The sequence below is a fragment of the Rhineura floridana genome, chromosome 1 (assembly GCF_030035675.1).
Source record: "Rhineura floridana isolate rRhiFlo1 chromosome 1, rRhiFlo1.hap2, whole genome shotgun sequence".
NCBI lineage: Eukaryota > Metazoa > Chordata > Lepidosauria > Squamata > Rhineuridae > Rhineura > Rhineura floridana.
In genome coordinates, this window is record NC_084480.1 from 241,616,355 (window position 1) to 241,640,410 (window position 24,056).

General features: G+C 44.5%; 1 protein-coding gene across 17 annotated transcripts in view; it reads left to right on the forward strand.

Annotated features, from left to right (window-relative positions):
- Positions 1-1,225, forward strand: part of EPB41L3 (erythrocyte membrane protein band 4.1 like 3) — a 265,820-nt gene extending 264,595 nt beyond the window's left edge. For all 17 annotated transcript variants that reach the window (XM_061596036.1, XM_061595962.1, XM_061595905.1 and 14 more), the window contains one exon: positions 233-1,225. Coding sequence is in view for 1 of the 17 variants with exons in the window: in XM_061595997.1 (XP_061451981.1) it covers positions 233-238 (6 nt within the window). In the remaining 16 variants the exon portion in view is untranslated. The remainder of the gene's footprint in view (positions 1-232) is intronic.
- The last annotated feature ends 22,831 nt before the right edge of the window (positions 1,226-24,056 follow it).

Genomic DNA, 24,056 nt, shown 5'->3' on the forward strand with positions numbered 1-24,056 from the left:
AAGATAGACCCCTGTTCTCACAACACTCAGAATCTTAAACTAATTCAGGTACAATTTAATGTATTTTGCTCATACCAGTTGTTAAAGTCTCATTAACTGTAACTGACTTTGAATCAGCTCTGCTGTAAAGTTAATTTTTACTAGAGATCATTGTAATATCTTGTGGGACATCGTTGGTTTTTCACTACTTTAAAACAGTTTCCAGATCTTAACTATGCTTTCTCTACTGCAGGAATAAAGTAGCTTTCTTACGAGTCCAATCATATACGTGGGAATACCAGAGCCTACAGTCATGGTTCTAACCCAGCAGGCTTGCATCTCTCCAGAGAAACTTTCAGTATGGAAGAATCAATCTTGATTGCTACTTAAGGACACTGACAGAAATACCGTCCCATTTGCAGCAATCTGAATCAGCATTAGCAACCCAGTATTTGCATGAAGCAATGAACAAATTACAAAAAACCTCCACAGCATTTTAGTTATCCCAAACTAAGTTTCCATCTATACCTGCACGTTCATCAACAGTATAAAACAGTGATCTCATGCTACACGTTGAAACAATTCATGCCTTCACAGTTATTGAAAGTCTAAACAAACCAGTTTCTTAGGTGGCAAAATTTTTGTTTAGGGTAAATGAAGATTACCCTGTAATGCTAGACGCTGTGTATAATGTTTCATCATATTAGATGTGCCATAACACACACTATTCAGTAAACAACTTGAATCATATAATTGTTTTCATCTGATTTTATTACTCTTGTCCAATAAACAATGGCAAATTTCTAATCTTATTTAAATGCTTACAAAATGTGGTTTATCTGGTTTGAGACCCTTAATAGATAGTAATGATTTTAGCATTGTTCAAAGTTTAAAGTTAGAAATCCTCTAGTCACCCTTCACAGACTCTCATTCTATAAATTACGTTGTGGTTATTTTAAAGAAAATGTGTGTTTTTCTTACCATTTCAGAAATATTAGTCTGAAATTTTGACAATTTTTGTATTTCCCTTCTGTTCTCAGAGCAAAATGTTTATTTTCAGAGTCTGGTCAGCATTTCCTGTCTAAGTCAGAGTTGAGCCTTAAAACTGTACAGAATACCTTCTAAGCATTCTTTGGTATTGGTTATCACATCCAGTTGAGGGATACGTCTTCATTGCACTGTCAGTCACATCATAACACATGGTGAATGTATGTTTCTGCATAGTGAAATAAAAGTGGTAAACGCACCAACTTTTGTATTGGTCTATGTCTAAAACTGTTTTCTGTATTCAAACATTAATACCATTTGTTTAATGTAAAAGACATTTCAGTGTGCATTACAGAGACATTCTTCCAATGGGCCACAATATGGTGTTTAGACAAGTACAAATTGAAGAGTAAACCTGAAGAAATATTGTACAAATATATTCCTTCTGCACAATTTGTGTACATACAATAGGTACCCTCTAATTTCTTCTTGTTAATCTTTGTAGTGTGTTTTATGTTAAAGAATATGACCAGCTAACTATTTTTGAGTATTAGCTTATAGAAAAAATATTATTGTATTTTCCATTCTAAACCATGAGAGAACTATTTTTTTCAACATATAATCTTGGCCCAACGTGGCCATAGTTACACACTTCAAGGTTCCATTCCAATGTATGTGCTTCATGCACTCTCTAAAATCAGTGGAACTTAAATCTACTTAATTTGGGCTTAGTCATGTCCTTGACTATTTTGATTTAGGTTTTGATTCATAGTTGACTTGTAATATATTTTCAGTGAAGAAAAAATATAATAAAAGTATTTTTTGGCCTTTGAAATATGTAAAAGGCCATACATACAGCTATTTTTGCTGGTAAAGGCTAAGTGCACACACAATTTCCAACCGAACTGAGCGGCAGGAGCTTCTATGAAGTAAAACTCACTCACTAGCATAGATCAAACGTGATATTTTTAGAGACTATATATTGAGAAAACAATCTATAGAGAAATTATATAAAAATAAGAGCCATTGTCCAGTAGTTCTTTGCGTGTGTGGAACCTCAGGCCATTTAGATGCTCAGTCTTCCCCAAGTAGTCATTATAAGAGAGTGTGCAGAGATACAGTGGCCTTGCGACCCAGCTGGAATGCATAGACGTTGACAGTATAAACTGGCACTTATATCGGGACTTAATAGACATCACAATTTGTGTGATTGCAATGACTTGATAATGATGGGTAATGATGAATCATAGTTGCTGTATGTGTAGCTCACAACCAATGTGTCTGCATTATTTCAGCTGGGTCACAAGTCTGCCACTGGCCCTCTGCACATCTACAGGCTAGGATGGGTTTGCTAGCGATTTCAGTGACACCTAACATGCTGGGGACATTTCCATGCTTGTGTCTCTCTTGTTTGCTGGAGCTCCCACAAAGCTTTGGATTGGGCTGAAGGTGTTGATTTGTCTTTGGGAAATTCTTTGGACCGTATTCAAATAGACATATCTTGATAAGTGACTCATATATCTGTGAAGCGTGCACAGGAATAGCTAATACACTTAGCTAGCTCAGTGAAAAACACTATCAAGTACCAAATGGCACCAAGAATTTTGCAAAATACAAAAGGTACATCACCTTTTGATGAGGTAAATATCTGTGTAAGAATGCAGTTCTAAGCATGCTGAACACAATGGGATTTCCTTCTGAGTAAATGTGCATATATACGATTGTGCTGTAAAGTATTTCTTTTATTCTAACAACACATGTAAGTTGGTGCACTTTCTACTATCCTACATAATGATTACATTACTATGTGATGTTTCTACTCCCTGGCTCACACGAGTTCTCCAGCTACTATGATGTAGGAAGCAGCCCTCATGCAATCATTAATGAATTTCTTGTTGAAGATTTTCTATTCGCATATAGAACTTATTCCTTCTAGCACAATGTTACGTAACGAAAAAGCAAAGATAGTTTTGTCACATTTTAGATTATCTGTTTCTTATCTTATTGTGATATTTCGGAATTGACTATCCAAGTATCATCCTTACATCCCTGTGAATGCCGAAACCAGCCTTTTGTCTTCACATGTGGCAGCTATTGATGGGATGGGTTTCTCACCATGCTTCTCAGGCTACACTTCTTAAGGCTTCAAGCATTTAAAAATAGATTCTGAAACCATATTGCTTTTCCATCCTTACAATATTTGCTTTGTCAGCCTTTGGAGTTGATTTTAATAGTGAGTTATGAATCACCTAAATAAGAGGTACTTGATGACCAGTTTAACTGATTCCCTGAAGAAAGCTTATCTTCCCATGAACAAGTTCTTTATTCATTTGTGATAAAACTAAGTAACTTAGTTTATCACATAGCTAAGTCTCAAAGTTGCTATTAAAATACGGAAAATGTGATTCTGAAGTGGATGAAAGGTGAGTTCCCAAAATCAGTTCAGGTAATAGTAAAAAAAAGTATCAGCTTCTTTCAGACAGTTAACAGTGGTTCATGTGATAAGGTTATATCTTTAGTAGCTGCTACCACAGCCTTCCCCAACCCTAGTGCTCTTCAGAAGTTTTTGACAACTCCCATCAGATCTAGCCACAATGACCAATGGGAGCTGTAGTCCAAAACATCTGGAAGGTACCAGGCTTCGGAAGGCTACATTACACAATCAATAATGTTGTTACGAAGCATGGCATCAGAATCCACTCTAAGGATGCAAACCTAAACACACAACTAGGGAAAAGGCCCACTGAACACGGTGGGACTGACTTTGGAGTAAACATGCATAGGATTGTGTGGCACATACTGTGTGCTCGGACAGTAACCTTCTGTCCAAGAGTACTGCTACGTTGCCTACATTTTAGCATGGCATATTAAAAATGCTATCAAAAGCTAACTCATTGATTTATAAGATTTCTCTACTTAGAATGGGTACTCACTGGTAGAATAAGAGTGAAGCGCACAATGATGGCTCAATGTCAGTGAACTTTTGTGTGAGGGTACTTCCTGGAAATAAATGTTGCTTTTTGATATATTGTTTTTGGGGTTGACTGCCTAATCCTGTGCCAGATGAAATAAAAAGCTCTTGCCTGTTTCTAACAGCTGCCTTTTGTCCAAGTCCTTTCTTGTTTGTTGGTCTTTATCCAGCTCTTACGCATGTAGTGATCCATACAAACTAACTTAACAAGACTAGCCTTGTTTGAAGTCATCACTCTTACATGGAACTGCACAAGACCAAATCTTCTAATGACAACAGGGAGCATAATTTCAGAAAATGAAGCAATATGGGCTGTCAGTTCAGGCTCATTAAGCTGGAGTGGTGGGATTGGGTGTGTGCGCCAGCAAATAGAAACACAAATCTACATGCTTAGACATAGTGGCTGGGATCTGCAGACCCTAGGTGTAAAATTACTTTTGTGTGCACGTGGGAGAAAGGATTGCGATTATTTTTTTCTTGCAGAAACTCCATGTCTCAGAATGTTGTCCTAGATTGGGGAAGATTTTTGGCAGCTGGGAAACCTATAGGCAGAAGGGGGGTGAGCTGGAACCTAATGTGTGACATTTCAGCTCCCAAATCAACATGCTCATCCCACTCTGAAAACAATACTTATTCCTTACAAACTAATTAACATTTAATTAAATAATGAACCTATGACTGTAACTAAACTGAAGCAATATCAGCATTTTAAATGTACATTTATATTTTGACGGTCAGTTTTACAAACTGAACTTTGCCCCTCTTCATGAAAAAATCATTGAAATTAGCTGATTACAATTCAAAAATCACATATTTGAACTGGTCACCCTTTTCTGGGTTAGACTTTTTAGGTTTTCTTCCAGTCTTTATCTTACCATTCTTTTAGACTCTCTGGCCATCAATTTTGTCTTTAGCAGTTTCCTGCCCCACCAATTCTCCTCATTTCTGCATATAACTGATCCTAAATATCACAATGGTTTTCCTTGTAAGGCTTGTTTTCAATATTGTCTTAATTCCCTACCACTTTTCATTTCTCTAGTCTTGCACCTTGAATTGAGTTTATTGTCTGATTCTGCCCAATGTAGCAGTGTGCAGTTCCCACATAACTTTCCCATGTTTAATGTTCATGAGGACTGGGTTTGCGCATACATACAGATGTTTGACAAGCCTAATTTGCAAAGTGACAGCAAATTTTGGATGTTCCTTTTATGATTATGGACAAATGAAAGTCATATCAAATTTACCACACAGATGTTTTCAGAAAAAGTTTTGTCAAATTTGATATAAACTTAACTAATGTAAACACTGAATGAAGTATTTCATCATCATCATCATTTTTTCATCATTTTTTCATTTTATTTGTACGCCGCCTTTCCACATAAAATTGTGCTCAAGGCGGCTTACAGCAAGGGGAACAAAAATACATCTCAAAAACATTTGCAAAAACAATTTCCTAATAACAAAAAATAATAAAACAGTGACATAACAAATATAATAAGCAAAAACAACTTGTCAACATTAAGACAGTCAGTAAAATGAAATGTAAAGCTATAGAATAAGAATTGTAGTTTGTGTATATAGTAATTAGCTCACAAGATAATGCTGATGAACAAATTGTTTTAAAAACTGTTAGTGGTATACAGTAATTACAAAACAATAAAGCAAGCTATGTACTTAAGAAAGCCAAATGTAGCAAAATGCTGAAAACTGGCAGACTAGGATCAGGGAAATTTTAATTCAAATCTTCACTCAGCCATGAAACGGATTGGGTAATCTTGGCCCAGTCACACACACAGAGTAAAGAAGAGAGATGGTGACTCGTATGCTGCTCTGAGCTACTTGCAGGAAGGGTAGAATATAAGGATAACCCATTGTTACCAAACGGAGGGGGAATCCTGCAAATGCTGAGCTCTATCTGCCATAGGCAGCATGACTGGCTGAGGGTTCCACATTGGATGTGGTGGTGTCTACTTCTCCAACAACCTATTACCTACTGTAACTTTGGGGGCAGGGAGATTTTATCTCAGGTTTCAGAAATAGTGTATTGGTTATTGTGATGTATGTTAGGTTGGTTTTATGTTGTAACCCTAGGATCTTTAAACAATGAAGGGTTGGCTTATACATTCAAGGAAGTAATTAACTCCTACTCTGTTCCTCCTTTAGTGGTCATACTACACAAACGCTCTTCCTTACCTCACTCTTCTTTTTGTATTTTGTCTATTAAATTGTAAGCCATTCTTTTTAAATGAGTAGGGAACCTTTCTCAGCCTGAGGGCCAAATTCCCTCATGGGAAACCTTCTGGGAGCCATATGCTGGGATGAACGAAGCCAGAGGCAAAAAGATGGATGGGACGATGGATGTAACTATTACCTTTGTAAGAAAGGCTATATTCCAGCCAGACCAAATTCAGAAGTCCATATAGACAAGCAAGTACATAGTATAATAAATAAACCAGGCATTCACAATAACATCAAGATTTTAATCTCCTGAACAGGATCGCTTCTGCTTTGGGATAGACCTCAATTTCTGGTGGAAACCTTTCCCCAGAACACAGAGCATTTTGGTACAAAATTCACCTGTTCCTGGGGTGAGTTTAGTTAAAACAAAATGTTTTAAACAGACATATTTAAAACAACCCCAAAGTTAAGTCATTGCGTAGGCCCCACATACTGTAGATCTTCCTCATTGAGGGTGCTGCTGCCTCTGATGGGTCCACAAGAGGCACTGAGGGGTGGGGAGTAAATGTGCTTGCAAGGCCTCCCCTTCTTGCCCCAGCAGTCACTCTGCAGTTGTATCTATGGCATCCCTCAAGCCCTATAGTGATTTGGATATGGCTGCTTAAGCAGCAAGTTGTTCCTCCTGTCATGGAGTAGGGCTTCTGTTCCTGGGCTGCTGCAAATGTCTCTTGTAGATCCTGGGGGGAACAGGCCCATACGGAACAATGTTGTTACAACTTATGTTCCTTCTGCTATTCATATTTCATGCCATGGGTCTAAGGAACTGAAAGGAAACATTGGCCATTGGCCAGGGGACCAAGGACCACGAAGAAGCTGAAAGCCATTTCCCAGGAAGAACATGGTAAGGAGGAGACAGATCCAGTTCTATCTGATAGAGGAGCAACTGAAGGAAGCTTGCTTTCCCACCACTCTCTCCAGAACACTTAACTTCAGTTGTGCTGCGGCTTTAGAGCTCAAGATAAGCCATTGGATAGGGAACTAAGGCCTACTCAGTTGTGTGGTGTTTGCATTTGTGTACATGTTTTTTATTGCAAACTATTATAAACCAACTTGAGGACGAATCAATCAAAAGATGGGATACAAATAAACAGCTCCAGACACTCTTGGATGAGACCGATTATTTGGATCCATTTCAGTCGGGTTTCAGGCCTGATTTTGGCACGGAAACAGCCTTGGTCGCCCGGTATGATACCTTTGTCGGGAGAGAGAAGGGGGGAGTGTGACCCTGTTGATTCTTCTTGATCTCTCAGCGGCTTTCGATACCATTCACCATCGTATCCTTCTGGGAAGACTGGCTGAGTTGAGAGTGGAGGGACTGCATGGCGGTGGTTCCGCTCCTATGTGGCAGGTTGCCTCCAGAAGGTGGTGCTTGGGGAACATTGCTCGGCACCCTGGACTCTCCAGTATGGGGTTCCATAGGGGTCAGTTCTGTCCTCCATGCTGTTCAACATCTACATGAAACCGTTGGGTTCGGTCATCCAGAGCTTTGGAGTGCATTGCCATCAATACGCTGATGACATGCAGCTCTACTTCTCCTTTTCATCTTCTTCAGGTGAGGCTGTCAATGTGCTGAACCAGTGCCTGGCTGCGACAATGGACTGGATGAGGGCTAATAAACTGAGGCTCAATCCAGACAAGACTGAGATGCTGCTAGTGAGTGGTTCTTCTGACCAGATGGTGGATGTCCAACCTGTCCTGGATGGGGTTGTACTCCCCCTGAAGGAGCAGGTTCGTAGCTTGGGGTTTTTCCTAGAACCATCTCTGTCACTTGAGGTTCAGGTAGCCTTGGTGGCACGGAGTGCCTTCTACCAACTTCGGTTGGTGGCCCAGCTGCGCCCCTATCTGGACAGGGATAACCTGGTTTCAGTTGTCCATGCTGTAGTAACCTCCAGATTAGATTACCGCAATGCACTCTACGTGGGGCTGCCTTTGAGGACGGTTCGGAAACTGCAGCTTGTGCAAAATGCAGCGGCCAGATTGGTAACAGGGACCAGATGGTCTGAACATATAAAACCAATTCTGGCCTGCTTGCATTGGCTGCCTGTATGTTTCCAAGCTCGATTCAAGGTGCTGGTTTTAACCTATAAAGCCTTACACGGCTTGGGACCACAATACCTGATGAAACGCCTCTCCCGATATGAACCCACCCATACACTACGCTCAACATCCAAGGCCCTCCTCCAGGTGCCTACTCTGAGGAAAGCTCGGAGGGTGGCAACAAGGGAGAGGGCCTTCTCAGTGGTGGCCCCCAAATTATGGAATGATCTCCCTGACGAGGTGCGCCTGGCACCATCACTGTTATCTTAACATAAGAAGAGCCTGCCGGATCAGGCCAGTGGCCCATCTAGTCCAGCATCCTGTTCTCACAGTGGCCAAACAGGTGCTTGGGGGAAGCCCGCAAGCAGGACTCGAGTGCAAGAACACTCTCCCCTCCTGAGGCTTCTGGCAACTGGTTTTCAGAAGCATGCTGCCTCTGACTAGGGTGGCAGAGCACAGCCATCATGGCTAGTAGCCATTGATAGCCCTGTCCTCCATGAATTTGTCTAATGTTTTAAAGCCATCCAAGCTGGTGGCCATTACTGCATCTTGTGGGAGCAAATTCCATAGTTTAACTATGCGCTGAGTAAAGAGGTACTTCCTTTTGTCTGTCCTGAATCTTCCAACATTCAGCTTCTTTGAATGTCCATGAGTTCTAGTATTATGAGAGGGAGAAAAACTTTTCTCTATCCACTTTCTCAATGCCATGCATAATTTTATACACTTCTATCATGTCTCCTCTGACCCGCCTTTTCTCTAAACTAAAAAGCCCCAAATACTGCATCCTTTCCTCGTAAGGGAGTCACTCTATCCCCTTGATCATTCTGGTTGCCCTCTTCTGAACCTTTTCCAACTCTATAATATCCTTTTTGAGATGAGGCGACCAGAACTGTACACAGTATTCCAAATGCGGCCGCACCATAGATTTGTACAACAGCATGATGATATCGGCTGTTTTATTTTCAATACCTTTCCTAATTATCCCTAGCATGGAATTTGCCTTTTTCACAGCTGCCGCACGCTGGGTCGACATTTTCATTGTGCTGTCCACTACAACCCCAAGGTCTCTCTCCTGGTCGGTCACCGCCAGTTCAGACCCCATGAACGTATATGTGAAATTCAGATTTTTTGCCCCAGTATGCATAATTTTACACTTGTTTATACTGAATTGCATTTGCCATTTTTCTGCCCAATCACTCAGTTTGGAGAGGTCTTTTTGGAGCTCTTCGCAATCCCTTTTTGTTTTAACAACCCTGAACAATTTAGTGTCGTCAGCAAACTTGGCCACTTCACTGCTCACTCCTAATTCTAGGTCATTAATGAACAAGTTGAAAAGTACAGGTCCCAATACCGATCCTTGAGGGACTCCACTTTCTACAGCCCTCCACTGGGAGAACTGTCCGTTTATTCCTACGCTCTGCTTGCTGCTTCTTAACCAATTCCTTATCCACAAGAGGACCTCTCCTCTTATTCCATGACTGCTAAGCTTCCTCAGAAGTCTTTGGTGAGGTACCTTGTCAAATGCTTTTTGAAAGTCTAAGTACACTATGTCCACTGTATCACCTCTATCTATATCTTTTCAGCGCCAGGTCAAAACTTTCCTCTTCTCCCAGGCATTTTAGCATGTGTTTTTAAATTGTTTTAATTTGTTTTTAAAAGATGTGTTTTAAATTTGTATATTTGTTTTTAATGTTTTTAATTACTGTAAACTGCCCAGAGAGCTTCGCCTATGGGGCGGTATATAAATACAATAAATAAATAAATAATAAACAGATAAATGGCATTCTTCTAAATGCACAGAACCTGCTCAGTTTGTGGCAGAAGGCTGTGGCTCTCACTGACTGAAATGGTGTGAATCAGGCCCCAGCAGGGTGTGTTAAATTTGGAAGATCCTGTCTCAGAAGCATAAAATTCAAAACCGTTCAAATTTATTTGTATTATTGTTACAATTATATCACAGGTTTCCTCCCAGAACTTAATAATAATAATAAATAATAAAAATTTATTTCTAGGCCGCCTATCTGGCCGAATTAACGGCCACTCTAGGCGGCGTACATAGACTAAAATATAACATAGAGTAAAATATAACATATTATACAAAACAATAATAAGTATACTCAATGCAAACCTACCCCCATCATACAAAAATTTAAACTAAATTAGACAGAGGTCTCGAATGCCTGCCTAAAAAAACATGTTTTCCGTTCTCGGCAGAAGCCTGTCAGGGAGGGGGCATGGCGGAGATCATAAGGCAGAGAGTTCTGTCTGTAGCAAAACAAGGTATTTTACCTGCCAAGGTTCCTGCTTATCTGATGGATGTAGTAGAAAAGCACAAGAATGCTCTCAGGCAAATATTGTGCTCACCCTTCTGAGGAAGAAGACTTTTCACTGGATCAATTGACATGCCCACAGAAGAACTAAAAGATCCACATATTGGGATAGGAGAGGTGGCTATCATAGTACAACAAATATACTTGAAATTCTGGTACATGTTGTTCCCCAGTTAAAGAGCATTGCAGTCAATACTGCCTGAGCCACATTGACTTTTGCAACTTCTACATCTATTCCCAATTCATATTTGCTTCAGTGTCTAGACCTGATTGGCTAGTGGTGTGATTGCCTCTCTGTCCCTAATACTCCCACCTCTAAGGTCAATTGCAGGAGAATAGTTTCCAGGTAGACTGCCAGGAGGGAGTGCACAGGTTATGGTGAGAGGCGGGATAAGGATAACAGGGTGGCCTGAGTGGGTGTTGCCTCTGCTCTTACCCATATGATTTGGTGAAGTGATTTCCCATCCACAAACCTCAGAATGGCACACACAGTTCTCACCATTCCTATTTTATCCTCGCAACAACCCTGTAAGTTAGGTTAAGCTGAGAGACAGTGGCTGGCTCAAGGGCATCCAGTGAACTTCACGGCTGATTGGGGATTTGGACCCTGGTCTCCCAGGTCCTAATCTAACACACTCCCCACCACAGTAGACTGGCTCTCAAAAAGATGTATACTAGGAGCATAGCAAGCTGCCTTATACTGAATCAGACCACTACACAGTTAGCTCAATACTGGTTCATGCAAACTTGCAGCAGCTCTCAAAGGTTTCAGACAGGACATTCCCAGCCCTAATTGGAAATGCCCAGACCAGAAACCTTCTGCATGTAGAACAAATGCTCTACCACTGAACTATAGCCAGTCAATAAGGACCACCTTATACATAAAACACGGGTAGATGCAGTCCTATGAAGCACAAGCTAAATGAGCCAGTCTTTCCAGATATAGTGATCATACTCATGTATATTCCACCAGGTCCAAAATAGTTTTTTTAGTGAATTCCACCAAAAGCTTGTCAGTGAAAAAATGAGTCACTACAACATTATTCTCTTGTGATATTCAGGATTTCTTCAAGCCTTACTGTGTATTTCCTAGGGGTATCTGTACTGTTGGGAAGCAACCCAATCTGTTTCAGATCTATTTCTATTCAACTTGGTATTTGTTTCTAAGATCTGTTAAATGAAAATAGCTTTGTTTGCAGTTGAGGGGTGAAATAAAACACAGAGACGTCAGCTTGGGTTGAACAAGGGCCACTTTATTTAAATTATAGTAAACAAAACCCAATTTAAAGTGACCTGCAGAGGGAAACCTAGGTGCGGGAACTGTCTATAAACAAGTAGCTTGCCATACAGCTCTTGGGCGACCAGCCCCTGCTGGGGCAAGGGCAAGCCCATCTGCTTACCCTTTACCCCAGCCACACCCTGCAGGTAAGTAGGGGGGCCTTCCCACATCATCCCCACCCAGGGCCGTATAACCCCTGGGTAGATGAGGATAAGTTGGCCCCAGAAGCAGCCCATATCCTGCCCTCGAGCCGTAAAGCCCTCAGAGACAGGCCTCTGGAACTGCCAATCACCTCCAAAGGTGCCTAAGGGGCCACCTAGCTGTCCTTACCTATTTCCCTTCCCGCACCTTCCCGCACCAGTGCTGAATCCATTGTCCTGTGAGGCATGACCTGTGAATACTTCAATTAGCCAAATGAGCCAAATCTGCCTATTGAAAACAACACCCCCTAACCTGATTCCCTCCCAGTCCTATAGTGTGGAGCAGGCAAAAAACCTGCCCGCCAACGAGGGTGGGCAGGATAAAAATTCCTACTCAGCCCTGAAGCGACCCCATAGGCACACCATAAAAGAGGGAGGGCGGGGTGGGCGTCGAGCAGCAGAAGAGGAAGGTGGAAGGGGCGGCTGGACTTACATAGTCCTATAGTCCCCGCCCCTTACGCTGCACGTCGCACTGACGTCACAGGCGCGACGGGCGCGACGGGCGACGTTGCCCCATTAACAGATGGGGGCAGCGTCTTCACCCCCACCTGCAATCATGCCCCACTCGTCAGCTGCGCGGCGAGCGGAGCTTCGTTTGCAGTTGAGGGGTGAAATAAAACACAGAGACGTCAGCTTGGGTTGAACAAGGGCCACTTTATTTAAATTATAGTAAACAAAACCCAATTTAAAGTGACCTGCAGAGGGAAACCTAGGTGCGGGAACTCTCTATAAGCAAGCAGCTTACCATACAGCTCTCGGGCGACCAGCCCCTGCTGGGGCAAGGGCAAGCCCATCTGCTTACCCTTTACCCCAGCCACACCCTGCAGGTGAGTAGGGGGGCCTTCCCACATCATCCCCACCCAGGACCATATAACCCCTGGGTAGATGAGGATAAGTTGGCCCCAGAAGCAGCCCATATCCTGCCCTCGAGCCGTAAAGCCCTGAGAGACAGGCCTCTGGAACCGCCAATCACCTCCAAAGGTGCCTAAGGGGGCCACCTAGCTGTCCTTACCTATTTCCCTTCCTGCACCTTCCCGCCACAAAAGGGGGACAAATCTCTATTTAGTCCCCCTTTACCCCACTGCCAAGAAACATCTCTCGCAGACACCCCTGCAGGTCGCCCAAAATAAGTCGTTACCTGCATGAGACAGGTGAACGCCATCGGCCCCGTACAGTTCACCCTTCCGGTGCTGAATGCGGGGATGCGGAATGGCCAACCCCCCCTGCCCAAGAAGAGCCCACCGAATTTGCTGGTTGACCTTCTTCCATGCATGATCAATTCCAGCTGGATCCCATATGCTGCGCCATGTCTGACCACATCAGACGCACCAAAGGCCAATGCTGCCTTATCACTTGCATGTCCTTACATGCCTGTACGCTGAGGGCCTTGCCCTGCTTCACGCCGCGGTCATTACCACCGAGGTGGATGACCATTGCCTGCGGAAATATCCGCACCGCACCTTGCTGGAACAGAGCGGGTAGGAGCCACTCCCCATGCATTCCTTGCCGGTCCAGCCACTGCACAACAGCCCCTCTACTGAGGCCCAACTGCGAGCACATGCTCGAATTCGCTGCCCTCCAGCGTGCCCGGAAGACCATGCTGTGGCCGCATATTAGGATGTGCATCTGCTCTATCCCTGTCCAGCAACCTGTCAAAACAATGAAGCTTGTGAGGCCGCTACATTCCCTTGTCCTCTAAAAGTGGGAAATATAGCCCTTGTACGCATCAGAGGACCAAAGTCCCATGCCCTGTACCAGTGCCTGTGGGAAACTAAAACCTGCTGCTGTAAAAGCAGCCCCAATTCGAGATGAATAGGTTCCAACTGTAAGGTGTCGTACCCCAGCCCCTACAATGCTCGTTTGTGAGGCCGCCGCATCCCCCTGCCCTCTAAAAGGGGGGAATATAGCCATTATATGCATCAGAGGCCCAAAGTCCCACGTCCTGTACTAGTGCCGGGAGGAAACCAAAAACCTGCTGCCATAGAAGCAGCTCCCATTTTAATTGAATAGGTTCCAGACTGGAAGGGGTCATACCCCAGCCCCTGCAATGCTTGTTTTGTTAATGCCAAAACTGGTATTGTTGATCCAGATAGGCATATATGGCCTATAGCTAGGGGGTCCAGATTAGCCTGGGTGAATAAATATCCTTCGGCAGAGGTTGGGCGCTGAGGCAAGGTCAACCGTACATGCCTTCCCTTACACCTCTGGTCTGTTCTAGACCTTCCACGTTGAGCAAGCATAACCCCCCCTCCCTGGAAACATCAAAACTGGAGGGCATGTCGAGAGAGGTCTCACGTAGAGCCAGCCACCACCTCTTTTCTCCTGAAATCCCCAAAACAGTGTATGAGCCACTGCCTGGAATAGCTTGGGTCTTAACTGAAGGAACAGACCGTTTCCCACTGGTCCACTACACCCATAAAATGTCCAGCGAGAAGGGTCGATGGGGATAGGGAAAAAACCGCCAGCCTGGCTAAGAAAGCTTACCTCGAAGTGTTCACACTGCCATGCCCCTTCTCCTGCCGTGCCGTCTATCAGGAATATCAGCAGGTGACTCACCAGAAAGGCCACTCTGGCATATAGCCCTTGCCGGCCCAGAATTCCTGAATGCCTGTTTTCTAGAAGCTGGCGAGCATGCTGGGGTAATGTAACCCATTGAATCCAAGGGAATTCCAGTGCGCAGCTCACGGGATTAGCCCCCCTTCACACTGCCCCTGCTGCCCTATTCTCCATTCTGATAGCTGGTGATCATGCTAGGGCAATAGATAGGCTTATGGCCTTCTCAGACTCCCTGCATAAACTTCTCCCAGAACAACGGGACAGGCAAGGGCCATGAATCCTAGTGTTCCTAATTATAAGAGAGTTATGAGACCCAACCCCAGGCCATGAGCCCTTCTGTCCAAAAGTCGCCTTCCAACCCCGGAAAAGAGTTAATGAAAGGTAACATTCATAGTTAAAACCCCTTCCCAAATCCAGGCTTGCAACCGCAGGAAAGGGAACCACACGGCCAGGTCGGTGCATAAGGCAGCCATAACCCTGAATTCATAGTATGGGTGTTCAAGCCCCATCATAGCATAATAACCCCCTTAAAAGACCCCTAACATCAAGAGGGCCGAAAGGAAACACTTCATGGTCCCAATCCAGGATCTCATCTGGGCCGGTTCAAGCTTGCCCCTGTGCAGCTTTCAGCTGCCATACCTATGAACATCCACTCAGACAGATAGTGCCCCACTGCTTAGGAGCCCACTTGTCTCCTGACTGCCCCCTCACGGAAGGCTCTGAAGCACTCCATGCGAGAATTATAGCATTCTGTAGGTAATGTTCTGCCACTACAAATGCATAAGGCATCTGTGCGCACTATGATGATGGAATGCAGCTCACTGACCCTAGACTAACTAGTGTGAACCCCTCACTGCCTGCCCCTTTGAATAAGACTGGCGTGACCAAGTGTACTTCTGTACATTCTGACCACAGCCGTTATTGCCATGACTAAATGGGGTGAAGATTGTAGGCCATGAGGGCCAGCCGTGAGTTGGAGGCCATGAAGGCCAGCCAGGAGTTGGGGTATGAGACTGGGAAACAAAAGGCAAACACCCTAACATAACAAACCTCCCCTTAAACCGGGTAGCCTAACCAAGTTCATAGTACCCGGAGTCTAACTGGGGAAGGGACACCTGTCCCTAAGCAGCCGGTCGCTCCTTCTTACCCTTTTGAAGGCCTCTTGCCTCCTATCTCCCTGTTGCCCATATCCGTCTGCAAAAAGGAAATCATTTATGAGTAAGTACACTTTACCAACTATTAGTTCATTGCAGCTCACCCAGTTCTGCTAAATCGCGGAGACTAAGGATTAGCCCAGCCTTGGTCCCCCCTGCCACAGCTTTCTCTTAGCGGGTGTCAAACGCCAATCAAATACAAGTATCCATGTAAGGGTTGCATGTTATGCATGACATCAAGTAATTGTGGTGAGAAATCCCACACAGAAAGGTTTTGTTATTGTGAAATCCTCAGGAAGGGGTGAAGAGTCTGCCTGGATCTTAAAGTGCAGCCTCCGCATCAAACAGCATCTAAGATTCTGTCAAGGTAACACATGTTTCAGAACATCTAAGATCCCGTAAATGATCAGAATCCGATAAGTATTCTGTCTTTTCCTCTGTATTCCTGTCTACTGCTCCAGCCATACTATCGTCTGTTAGACCTTCAAATCCCTGCAGACATTTGCATGTCCTTCCTTAAATATAATTAATGCCATAAGCTTTGTTGTTGATATGAGCCCAAGTTCTTGGGACCAAATTCGAATAAATGCCAGTTCTGCCACAGAGTTAACAAGGAATGTGTAACTGACACTTGAAAGGATCACTGTCCTTTCAGCCACCATGTAATAAAATTAATAGCACAAAGTACCTTGAACCTAATATAAGCCTAACCAAATAGAACTCACATCCAAAGGCTTGTGCCGCCTTCTCTCTCGTAATTGATTCCAAGCCTACAGCAGTCGTATGGGGGGTGTGGTTCAAAATTGCCCAAAGGCCCGCATTTTATGAGGGGACCTTTGACCCCCCCTTTTCCTGTCTTGGTGGCATTACTGCTTTAAATTATTATCTTTTCGGCGCCAGGTAAAGACCTACCTCTTTGCCCAGGCATTTTAAATGCTAAATTTTAAATTTAATCTATTTTAATTTTAATTTTTGTCTTAATTTTGTTTTAAATATGTTTTCATATTGTATTGTACCCACATCTGTATTTTAATCTTTTATCTTGTTGTACACCGCCCTGAGAGCTTGTTGCTAAAGGGCGGTGTGAAAGTGCAATAAATAATAATAATAATAATAATAATAAATCCACCCTTGACTTATAATTATAACATTATTATTATTAATTTTATACCCAATGACTGTATGTGACTCCCTCATTACCAGTCCTTGGCTCCCACTTATAACTATGAATTCCATTATGATAGTATTATTATTAATAATACTAATAACATAAGCCATCGACTGTCCTGACCATAGAATAATGGATACAATTACAATCATTAGTCATAAGTATTATAAACAGTGCATATAAAGTAGGATTTCTCTAATTAACCCCCCCAGCTCCTGTTATCCAATCCTTAGTTCAACACCACATGTACATTATTATTATTTATTATTATTATTAGCCACAGAAAAGACAAGCGCAATTTAATATTAGAAACTACCAACTGTAATAAGTCACTGCCTGCAAAGTATGATTAATCTTGCAGCTCTTTCGCTTAAAATTATTTTGGTTACTTATACTACTGTAAGTGTGTGTAATCTTGCTTAACCAACTGGCTAAATTATAGTTATAATATAATTACCTATGTGAGGACTATACTAAGTTAATTACTGTAAAAGTATGAGCCACCACCCCTGAAGGTGTGATCTTGCTTAAACTAGCTGTTACCAGCAGCCGTGAAGCCAGAAGCCTCAAACCAGCCATTGGGGGGATTGTTATGATCTTGCTTAAACCGGCTGCTAAAAGCCGCTGGGAAACAGAAACCTCAAGCCAGCAGGGGGTGAGTGAGTTCCATCCCTGTCAAGCCTTGCAGGCCTCGCTCACGAGGCCCGCTCCAGCCGCAGCCGCTCCTTCTACAGCACCCCCAAGCCGGAGCCGGCTCCACCCCCCCATGGGGAAGCAAAGCAGCTGAAATCGGCCCCTAATGAGGCCCATGTGCTGCAGAAACCAAGCGCCTAAAATGGCGCTGACCGTGCGGCCTTAACAGAACAGCCGCTGCCGTTTCACCGCGCTGCGTTCCACTCTGTCCCTCGTCGTCCATGTCGTCCACGTCGAGCAGCAGAAGAGGAAGGTGGAAGGGGCGGCTGGACTTACATAGTCCTATAGTCCCCGCCCCTTACGCTGCACGTCGCGCTGACGTCACGGGCGCGACGGGCGACGTTGCCCCATTAACAGATGGGGGCAGCGTCTTCACCCCCACCTGCAATCATGCCCCGCTCGTCAGCTGCGCGGCGAGCGGAGCTTCGTTTCTTCTACCTGTTGAATATAACAGAGAACCTAAAACCAGCTACATTTTTCCCTTTTCACAGAAGTAAATGAAATTTGAAGGCAAAGTTGACCCTCCAGTAAGCCTGCCAAATTGCTCTCATTCTGTCTGTGTGTCTGTGTGTCCGTCCGTCCATCCGTTCCCTTTAATACTTTTTAAAAGAAAGGATGCAAAAGATCTATTTTTTATGGCTCTGCCAAAACTGGATGTAATATTCTCTTCTGAGAGCATGCAGCCTAACTTTCAGAACTACAGAACTACAGTACTTCTCCCGCATGGGCAGACTTTACAATTTTGTGCTGGGTATAAATAGAACAATATGGAAAGTGTTTACTGATTTTGTTGATGATAAAGGAAATTCTCCAAAAAAGGCTTATACTCACCTATGGTTTTCCTGAGGTAGGATTTTTCTTGCTAAGAGGCCACCTTAAATTAGAAAGATGGATAGTGGGTGAACATAAATAATATATGGTAGTGCTTGGTTAGAAAGGATTAATCTGTTATTACTTACCTAACAACATGCCTGGAAAATGAGATTTTTTAATGGAATATGGATTTCTATATGTTGAAATCTGTATTATTTATCTATTTTGGAGGATAAACGATTGTCAACAATTGTTTTGGTTAATTCATTGGAAAATTTTATTTTGAAAACTTAATAAAGACATGATTTTTTAAAAAATGTAGCAGTCACTTTAGTTTGCATTGCAAAAAATTGCAGCATTTTTTGTACACCTGAGTCCACAGGGCATTGGAACTACCTCAACATACATTGTTAATGGCACAATCCAACTCCGCATACAATGTTAATAGCATAATTCAACTTAGACATGTGAAAATCTCACCTGGGTCACCCTTATTCACCTCATAATTTGGGTTGCACACAAAACCAATGCATATCCCCAGTATTCACTTCATTTATATATTGCATTAAGTACACTTTAAATTTAAAAGAAGATACAGAAGGCAAAATGATAAATAGTAAAAATCTCTCAGGCTGAACACTAGTGTATGCTGGTGCCTTGGGCTGCTTGTCCCCCCAAGGCGTTTTGTCCTAGGGCCCCCAGAAACCTGAAGCCAGCACTTGGGGCTTTTCAGGCTTTCAACCACATAGATCCAGTGCCTGCAAGGGGAAGAGGACCATCACCGCCCAGGGAGGGAGAGCCATCTGCCTGCTTTGCTGCTGCTTGGCTAACATCTCTGCTCTCTCCTTCTTGGGCTCCTGCTCTGCACGTGGGCACCTTGCAGGACCAGGCTCCAGGTACTCAGCCAGCTGTGCCTGATACTGTTCCACCTGTCCCTTCTTTGGAGGGGATATATAAGCCGGCTGGCTGAGGGGGCTTGGGAGACCCATTGCCTGCTTGGGAGACCGACTATCTTGGCCAAGTCGGCCGCTGCAGTCCCATCTGATTGAGTGTTGAATGTTTAAATGCCTGTTGTTATTGTTTAATTGTGGACTGTGTTTAGTGTGTTAGTGTGAAGGAGTTTGAGTCTTTATTTGAATGTATTAGTTTGAATCCTTGTGTAGTTAATTTGTGGATTGTGTTTTGTGTGAATGAGACTGAGTGAGTGTATGAGTACGTGAGTGTGAATTTATGTGTATTTTACTATGTGCCTGGGAGAGAGGACTTCGCTCCGAGCGGGGGGACTTTCGGGGGCCCCAATTAATGTAGTGACGGGTAATGGGAGGTATGGTGTTGTGAGGAGAACATGCCAGATAAGGGGAACTCGTCCCAGACAAGTCGTGTCTGTACCTTGTTCCGATCCTCCTCACATCCGCAGGACTGTTGGTTGTCGTATCAGCCAGCTCTCAGATCTCCAAGTGTTGCTCCTAAACGCCAGGTCGGTACATAATAAAATCTCCCTCATCCACGATTTAATTGTCAATGAGGGTGCCGACCTGGCATGTATAACTGAGACCTGGGTGGGTGATCAGGGAGGAGTTACTCTTTCCCAGCTTTGCCCACCTGGGTATATGGTTCAACACTGTGGTAGATACGAGGGCCGGGGAGGTGGGGTGGCTGTGGCCTATAGGAGTTCTCTCTCGCTCATCAAGCACCCTGTCCAGGTGACGACTGGCTTGGAATGCCTCCACCTTGTGCTGGGTCAAGGAGACAGACTGGGAATCTTGTTGGTGTACCGACCACCCTGCTGCCCAACAGCTTCCCTAACTGAGCTGACAGAGGTAGTCTCTGAGGTTTTGTTGAAGTCCCCCAGACTATTGGTACTGGGGGACTTCAACATCCATGCCGAGGCTGCTTTATTTATTTATTTTTAAAACTTATATACCGCCCGACTAGCAATAGCTCTCTGGGCGGTGAACATAGATACAATAAAATACAATATAATACAAAAACATCAGTCTAAAATCAAATTTCACAATCTAAAAACAGCAAAGGCTAAAATCAAATTACAAACATTACAATCATTAACAAAAAATTAAAATGCCTCGGAGTAGAGAAAGGTTTTAACCTGGCGCCGAAAGGATGATAGTGTCGGCACCAGGCGAACCTCCTCGGGGAGACTATTCCATAGTTTGGGGGCCACCACTGAGAAGGCCCTTGATCTTGTCACTGCCCTCCGGGCCTCCTTATGAGTCGGGACCCGGAGGAGAGCCTTCGTAGCAGACCGTAGTGTACGAGCCGGTTCATAGCGGGAGAGGCGTTCCGACAGATACTGAGGTCCCGCGCCATATAAGGCTTTATAGGTTAATACCAACACTTTGAATTTGGCCCGGAAGCGTATTGGAAGCCAGTGCAAGCGGGCCAAAACAGGTGTTATATGGTCAGACCGCTTCGTTCTTGTTAGCAGTCTGGCCGCCGCATTTTGCACCAGCTGTAGCTTCCGAACCGTCTTCAGAGGTAGCCCTACGTAGAGCGCATTACAGTAATCCAAACGTGAGGTTACCAGAGCATGTACTACTGATGTAAGATCCTCCTTACTCAGGTAGGGACGTAGCTGGGCTACCAATCGAAGTTGGTAGAACGCATTCCATGCCACCAAGGCTACATGAGCCTCTGGGGCGGCTCAGGACTTCATGGCCTCCATGGCAACCATGGGGCTATCTCAATTTGCTACTGGCCCAACGCATGTGTCGGGACATACTCTTGATTTGATCTTTGTCACTGGACACGGAGATGGTGATCTGGAGGTGGGGAGTTTTTCATCAACCCCATTGTCATGGACAGATCCCCGCTTGCTGAAGTTTAGGCTTACAGCTACCCTTTCCCTCCGCAAGGGTGGGGGACCTATTAAGTTGGTCCGACCTCGGAGACTAATGGATCCTCAGGGTTTTCAAAGGGCTCTGGGGGATTTTCCGGCTGATAAGACAGGTGGTCCTGTCGAAGCCTTGGTCGCACTGTGGAATGCGGAAATGACCCGGGCTGTGGACACGATCGCTCCTGCGCGCCCTATCCCATGCAGAGCTCATGCAGCCCCGTGGTATACCCCAGAACTGAGAGCGATGAAGCAAGAGAGGAGAAGGCTCGAGTGCAGATGGAGGCGTACTCCTGACGGATGCAATTATGCCTTGGTAAGTGCCTCCACTAAGTTGTATACAGAAGCGGTGAGGGCAGAGAAAAAGCGACACTTCGCTGCCACCATTAAATCATCCCTCAACCGTCCAGCGGAGCTTTTTAAAATTGTCCGAGGGCTTTTACACTCTAGTCCTCAGGATATTATAGAATCTTCGGAAACCCGCTGTAACGAGTTCGCTGGGCACTTCCAAGATAAAATCTCATGCATCCGCCGGGACTTAGACTCCAATATTATGGCAGTTGAACCTAATGAGGTATCCGGAGCACGGTCTTGTCCTCATTTATTGGATGAGTTTCAGTTGGTACAGCTCGAGGACGCTGACAAGGTGCTTGGACTGGTGCGTGCAACCACCTCTGTACTGGATCCTTGCCCCTCTTGGCTAGTGAAAGCTGGCAGGACTAGAACAGCCGGCTGGGCCAGGGAAGTGATAAATGCCTCCTTGAGAGAGGGAGTGGTCCCTAGTTGTTTGAAAGAGGCGGTAGTGAGACCACTCCTGAAGAAACCTTCCCTTGATCCAGATAATTTGAACAACTATAGACCGGTAGTGAATGTTCCATTCCTGGGCAAGGTCTTAGAACGGGTGGTGGCCAGCCAGCTCCCGGTGCTCTTGGATGAAACCGATTATCTAGATCCGTTTCAATCCGGTTTTAGGTCCGGTTTTGGCACTGAAACAGCCTTGGTCGCCCTGTATGATGACCTATGTCGGGAGAGGGACAGGAGGAGTGTAACTCTGTTGATTCTCCTTGATCTCTCAGCTGCTTTTGATACCATCGACCATGGTATCCTTCTGGGGAGACTCACGGAGTTGGGAGTTGGAGGTACTGCTTGGCAGTGGCTCCGCTCCTACTTGGTGGACTGCCTCCAGAAGGTAGGGCTTGGGAAGCATTGTTCGATACCCTGGACTCTCCATTGTGGAGTCCCGCAGGGATCGGTTCTGTCCCCTATGCTTTTTAACATCCACATGAAGCCACTGGGTGCAGTCATCAGGAGTTTTGGAGTGCGTTGTCACCAGTATGCTGATGACACGCAACTCTATTTCTCCTTTTCATCTTCATCAGGTGAGGCTGTTAATGTGCTGAACTGTCGCCTGGCCGCGATAATGGACTGGATGAGAGCTAATAAACTGAGGCTCAATCCTGACAAGACTGAGATGCTGTTGGTGAGTTCCTTCTCCTCCCAGATGGTGGATGTTCAACCTGTTCTGGATGGGGTTACACTCCCCCTGAAGGAACAGGTTCGTAGCTTGGGGGTTCTTTTCGATCCATTCCTGTCTCTCGAGGCTCAGGTGGCCTCGGTGGCACGGAATGCGTTCTACCACCTTCGTTTGGTAGCCCAGCTACGCCCCTATCTGGAAAGCGATGACCTCACTTCAGTCGTGCGTGCTCTGGTAACCTCTAGATTGGATTACTGCAATGTGCTCTACGTGGGGCTGCTTTTGCAGACAGTTCGGAAACTACAGCTAGTGCAAAACGCAGCTGCTAGAATGTTGACGAGGACCAGGCGGTCCGCACATATAACACCTGTCCTGGCTCGTTTGCACTGGTTACCTATTTGTTTCTGGGCTAAATTCAAAGTGCTAGTTTTGACTTATAAAGCCTTACATGGCGCGGGACCACAATACCTAGCGGAACGCCTCTACGTTCAACATCAAAGGCCCTCCTCCGAGTCCCGACCCACAGAGAGGCTCAGAGGGTTGTAACAAGATCCAGGGCCTTTTCAGTAGTGGCCCCCGAATTATGGAACAGTCTCCCCGATGAGGTACGCCTGGCGCCTACACTTTTATCTTTTCGGCACCAGGTTAAAACCTTTTTATTCTCCCAGGCATTTTAACTTAATTTATTTTTTAGCTTTCAATCTATACCAGGCTGTTTTACTGTTTAATATGTATGCTTTTTACTGACCTTTGTAATTTTATTGTATTTTACTCTATGTTGTGTACCGCCCTGAGAGCCTTTTGGCTGTGGGCGGTATAGAAATCTAAATAAATAAATAAAAATAATTACACCTTAAGTATAAGGACCACTAGTTGCTGCCAGCTGATGTACTTTTTTTAATTGTCGGAATTAGATGGGGGAAGCGGTGTAGCTCAGTAGATACCTGCTTTGCATGCTGTTCCCACTTTTAGCCCCTGGCATCTCCATGTAGGGTTGGAGAGACTCCTTGCCCGAAGCCCGGGAAAGCCCCTGCCAGTCAGTGTAGACAATACTGAGCTAGATGCATCAATAGACTGACTCAATGCAAGGCAGCTTCCTGTGTTCACAACCAGCGTACATTTCATTTTAGAGCTAGAAATCCTACTTGGGTCCTACCAACTCGGAAACTAATAGCTTTATATTTCAATGCCGTATCTGCACGTAAACATCCATATGCAAGAGTATTTTTCTCTTGCGGGGGAGGGAAGATAATGACTATTCCACTGGCGAGGAAAAACAGGTAGCCTGAAGTGTCCGAGCCTCCCAGAAAAGTTCCTTTCCCGACC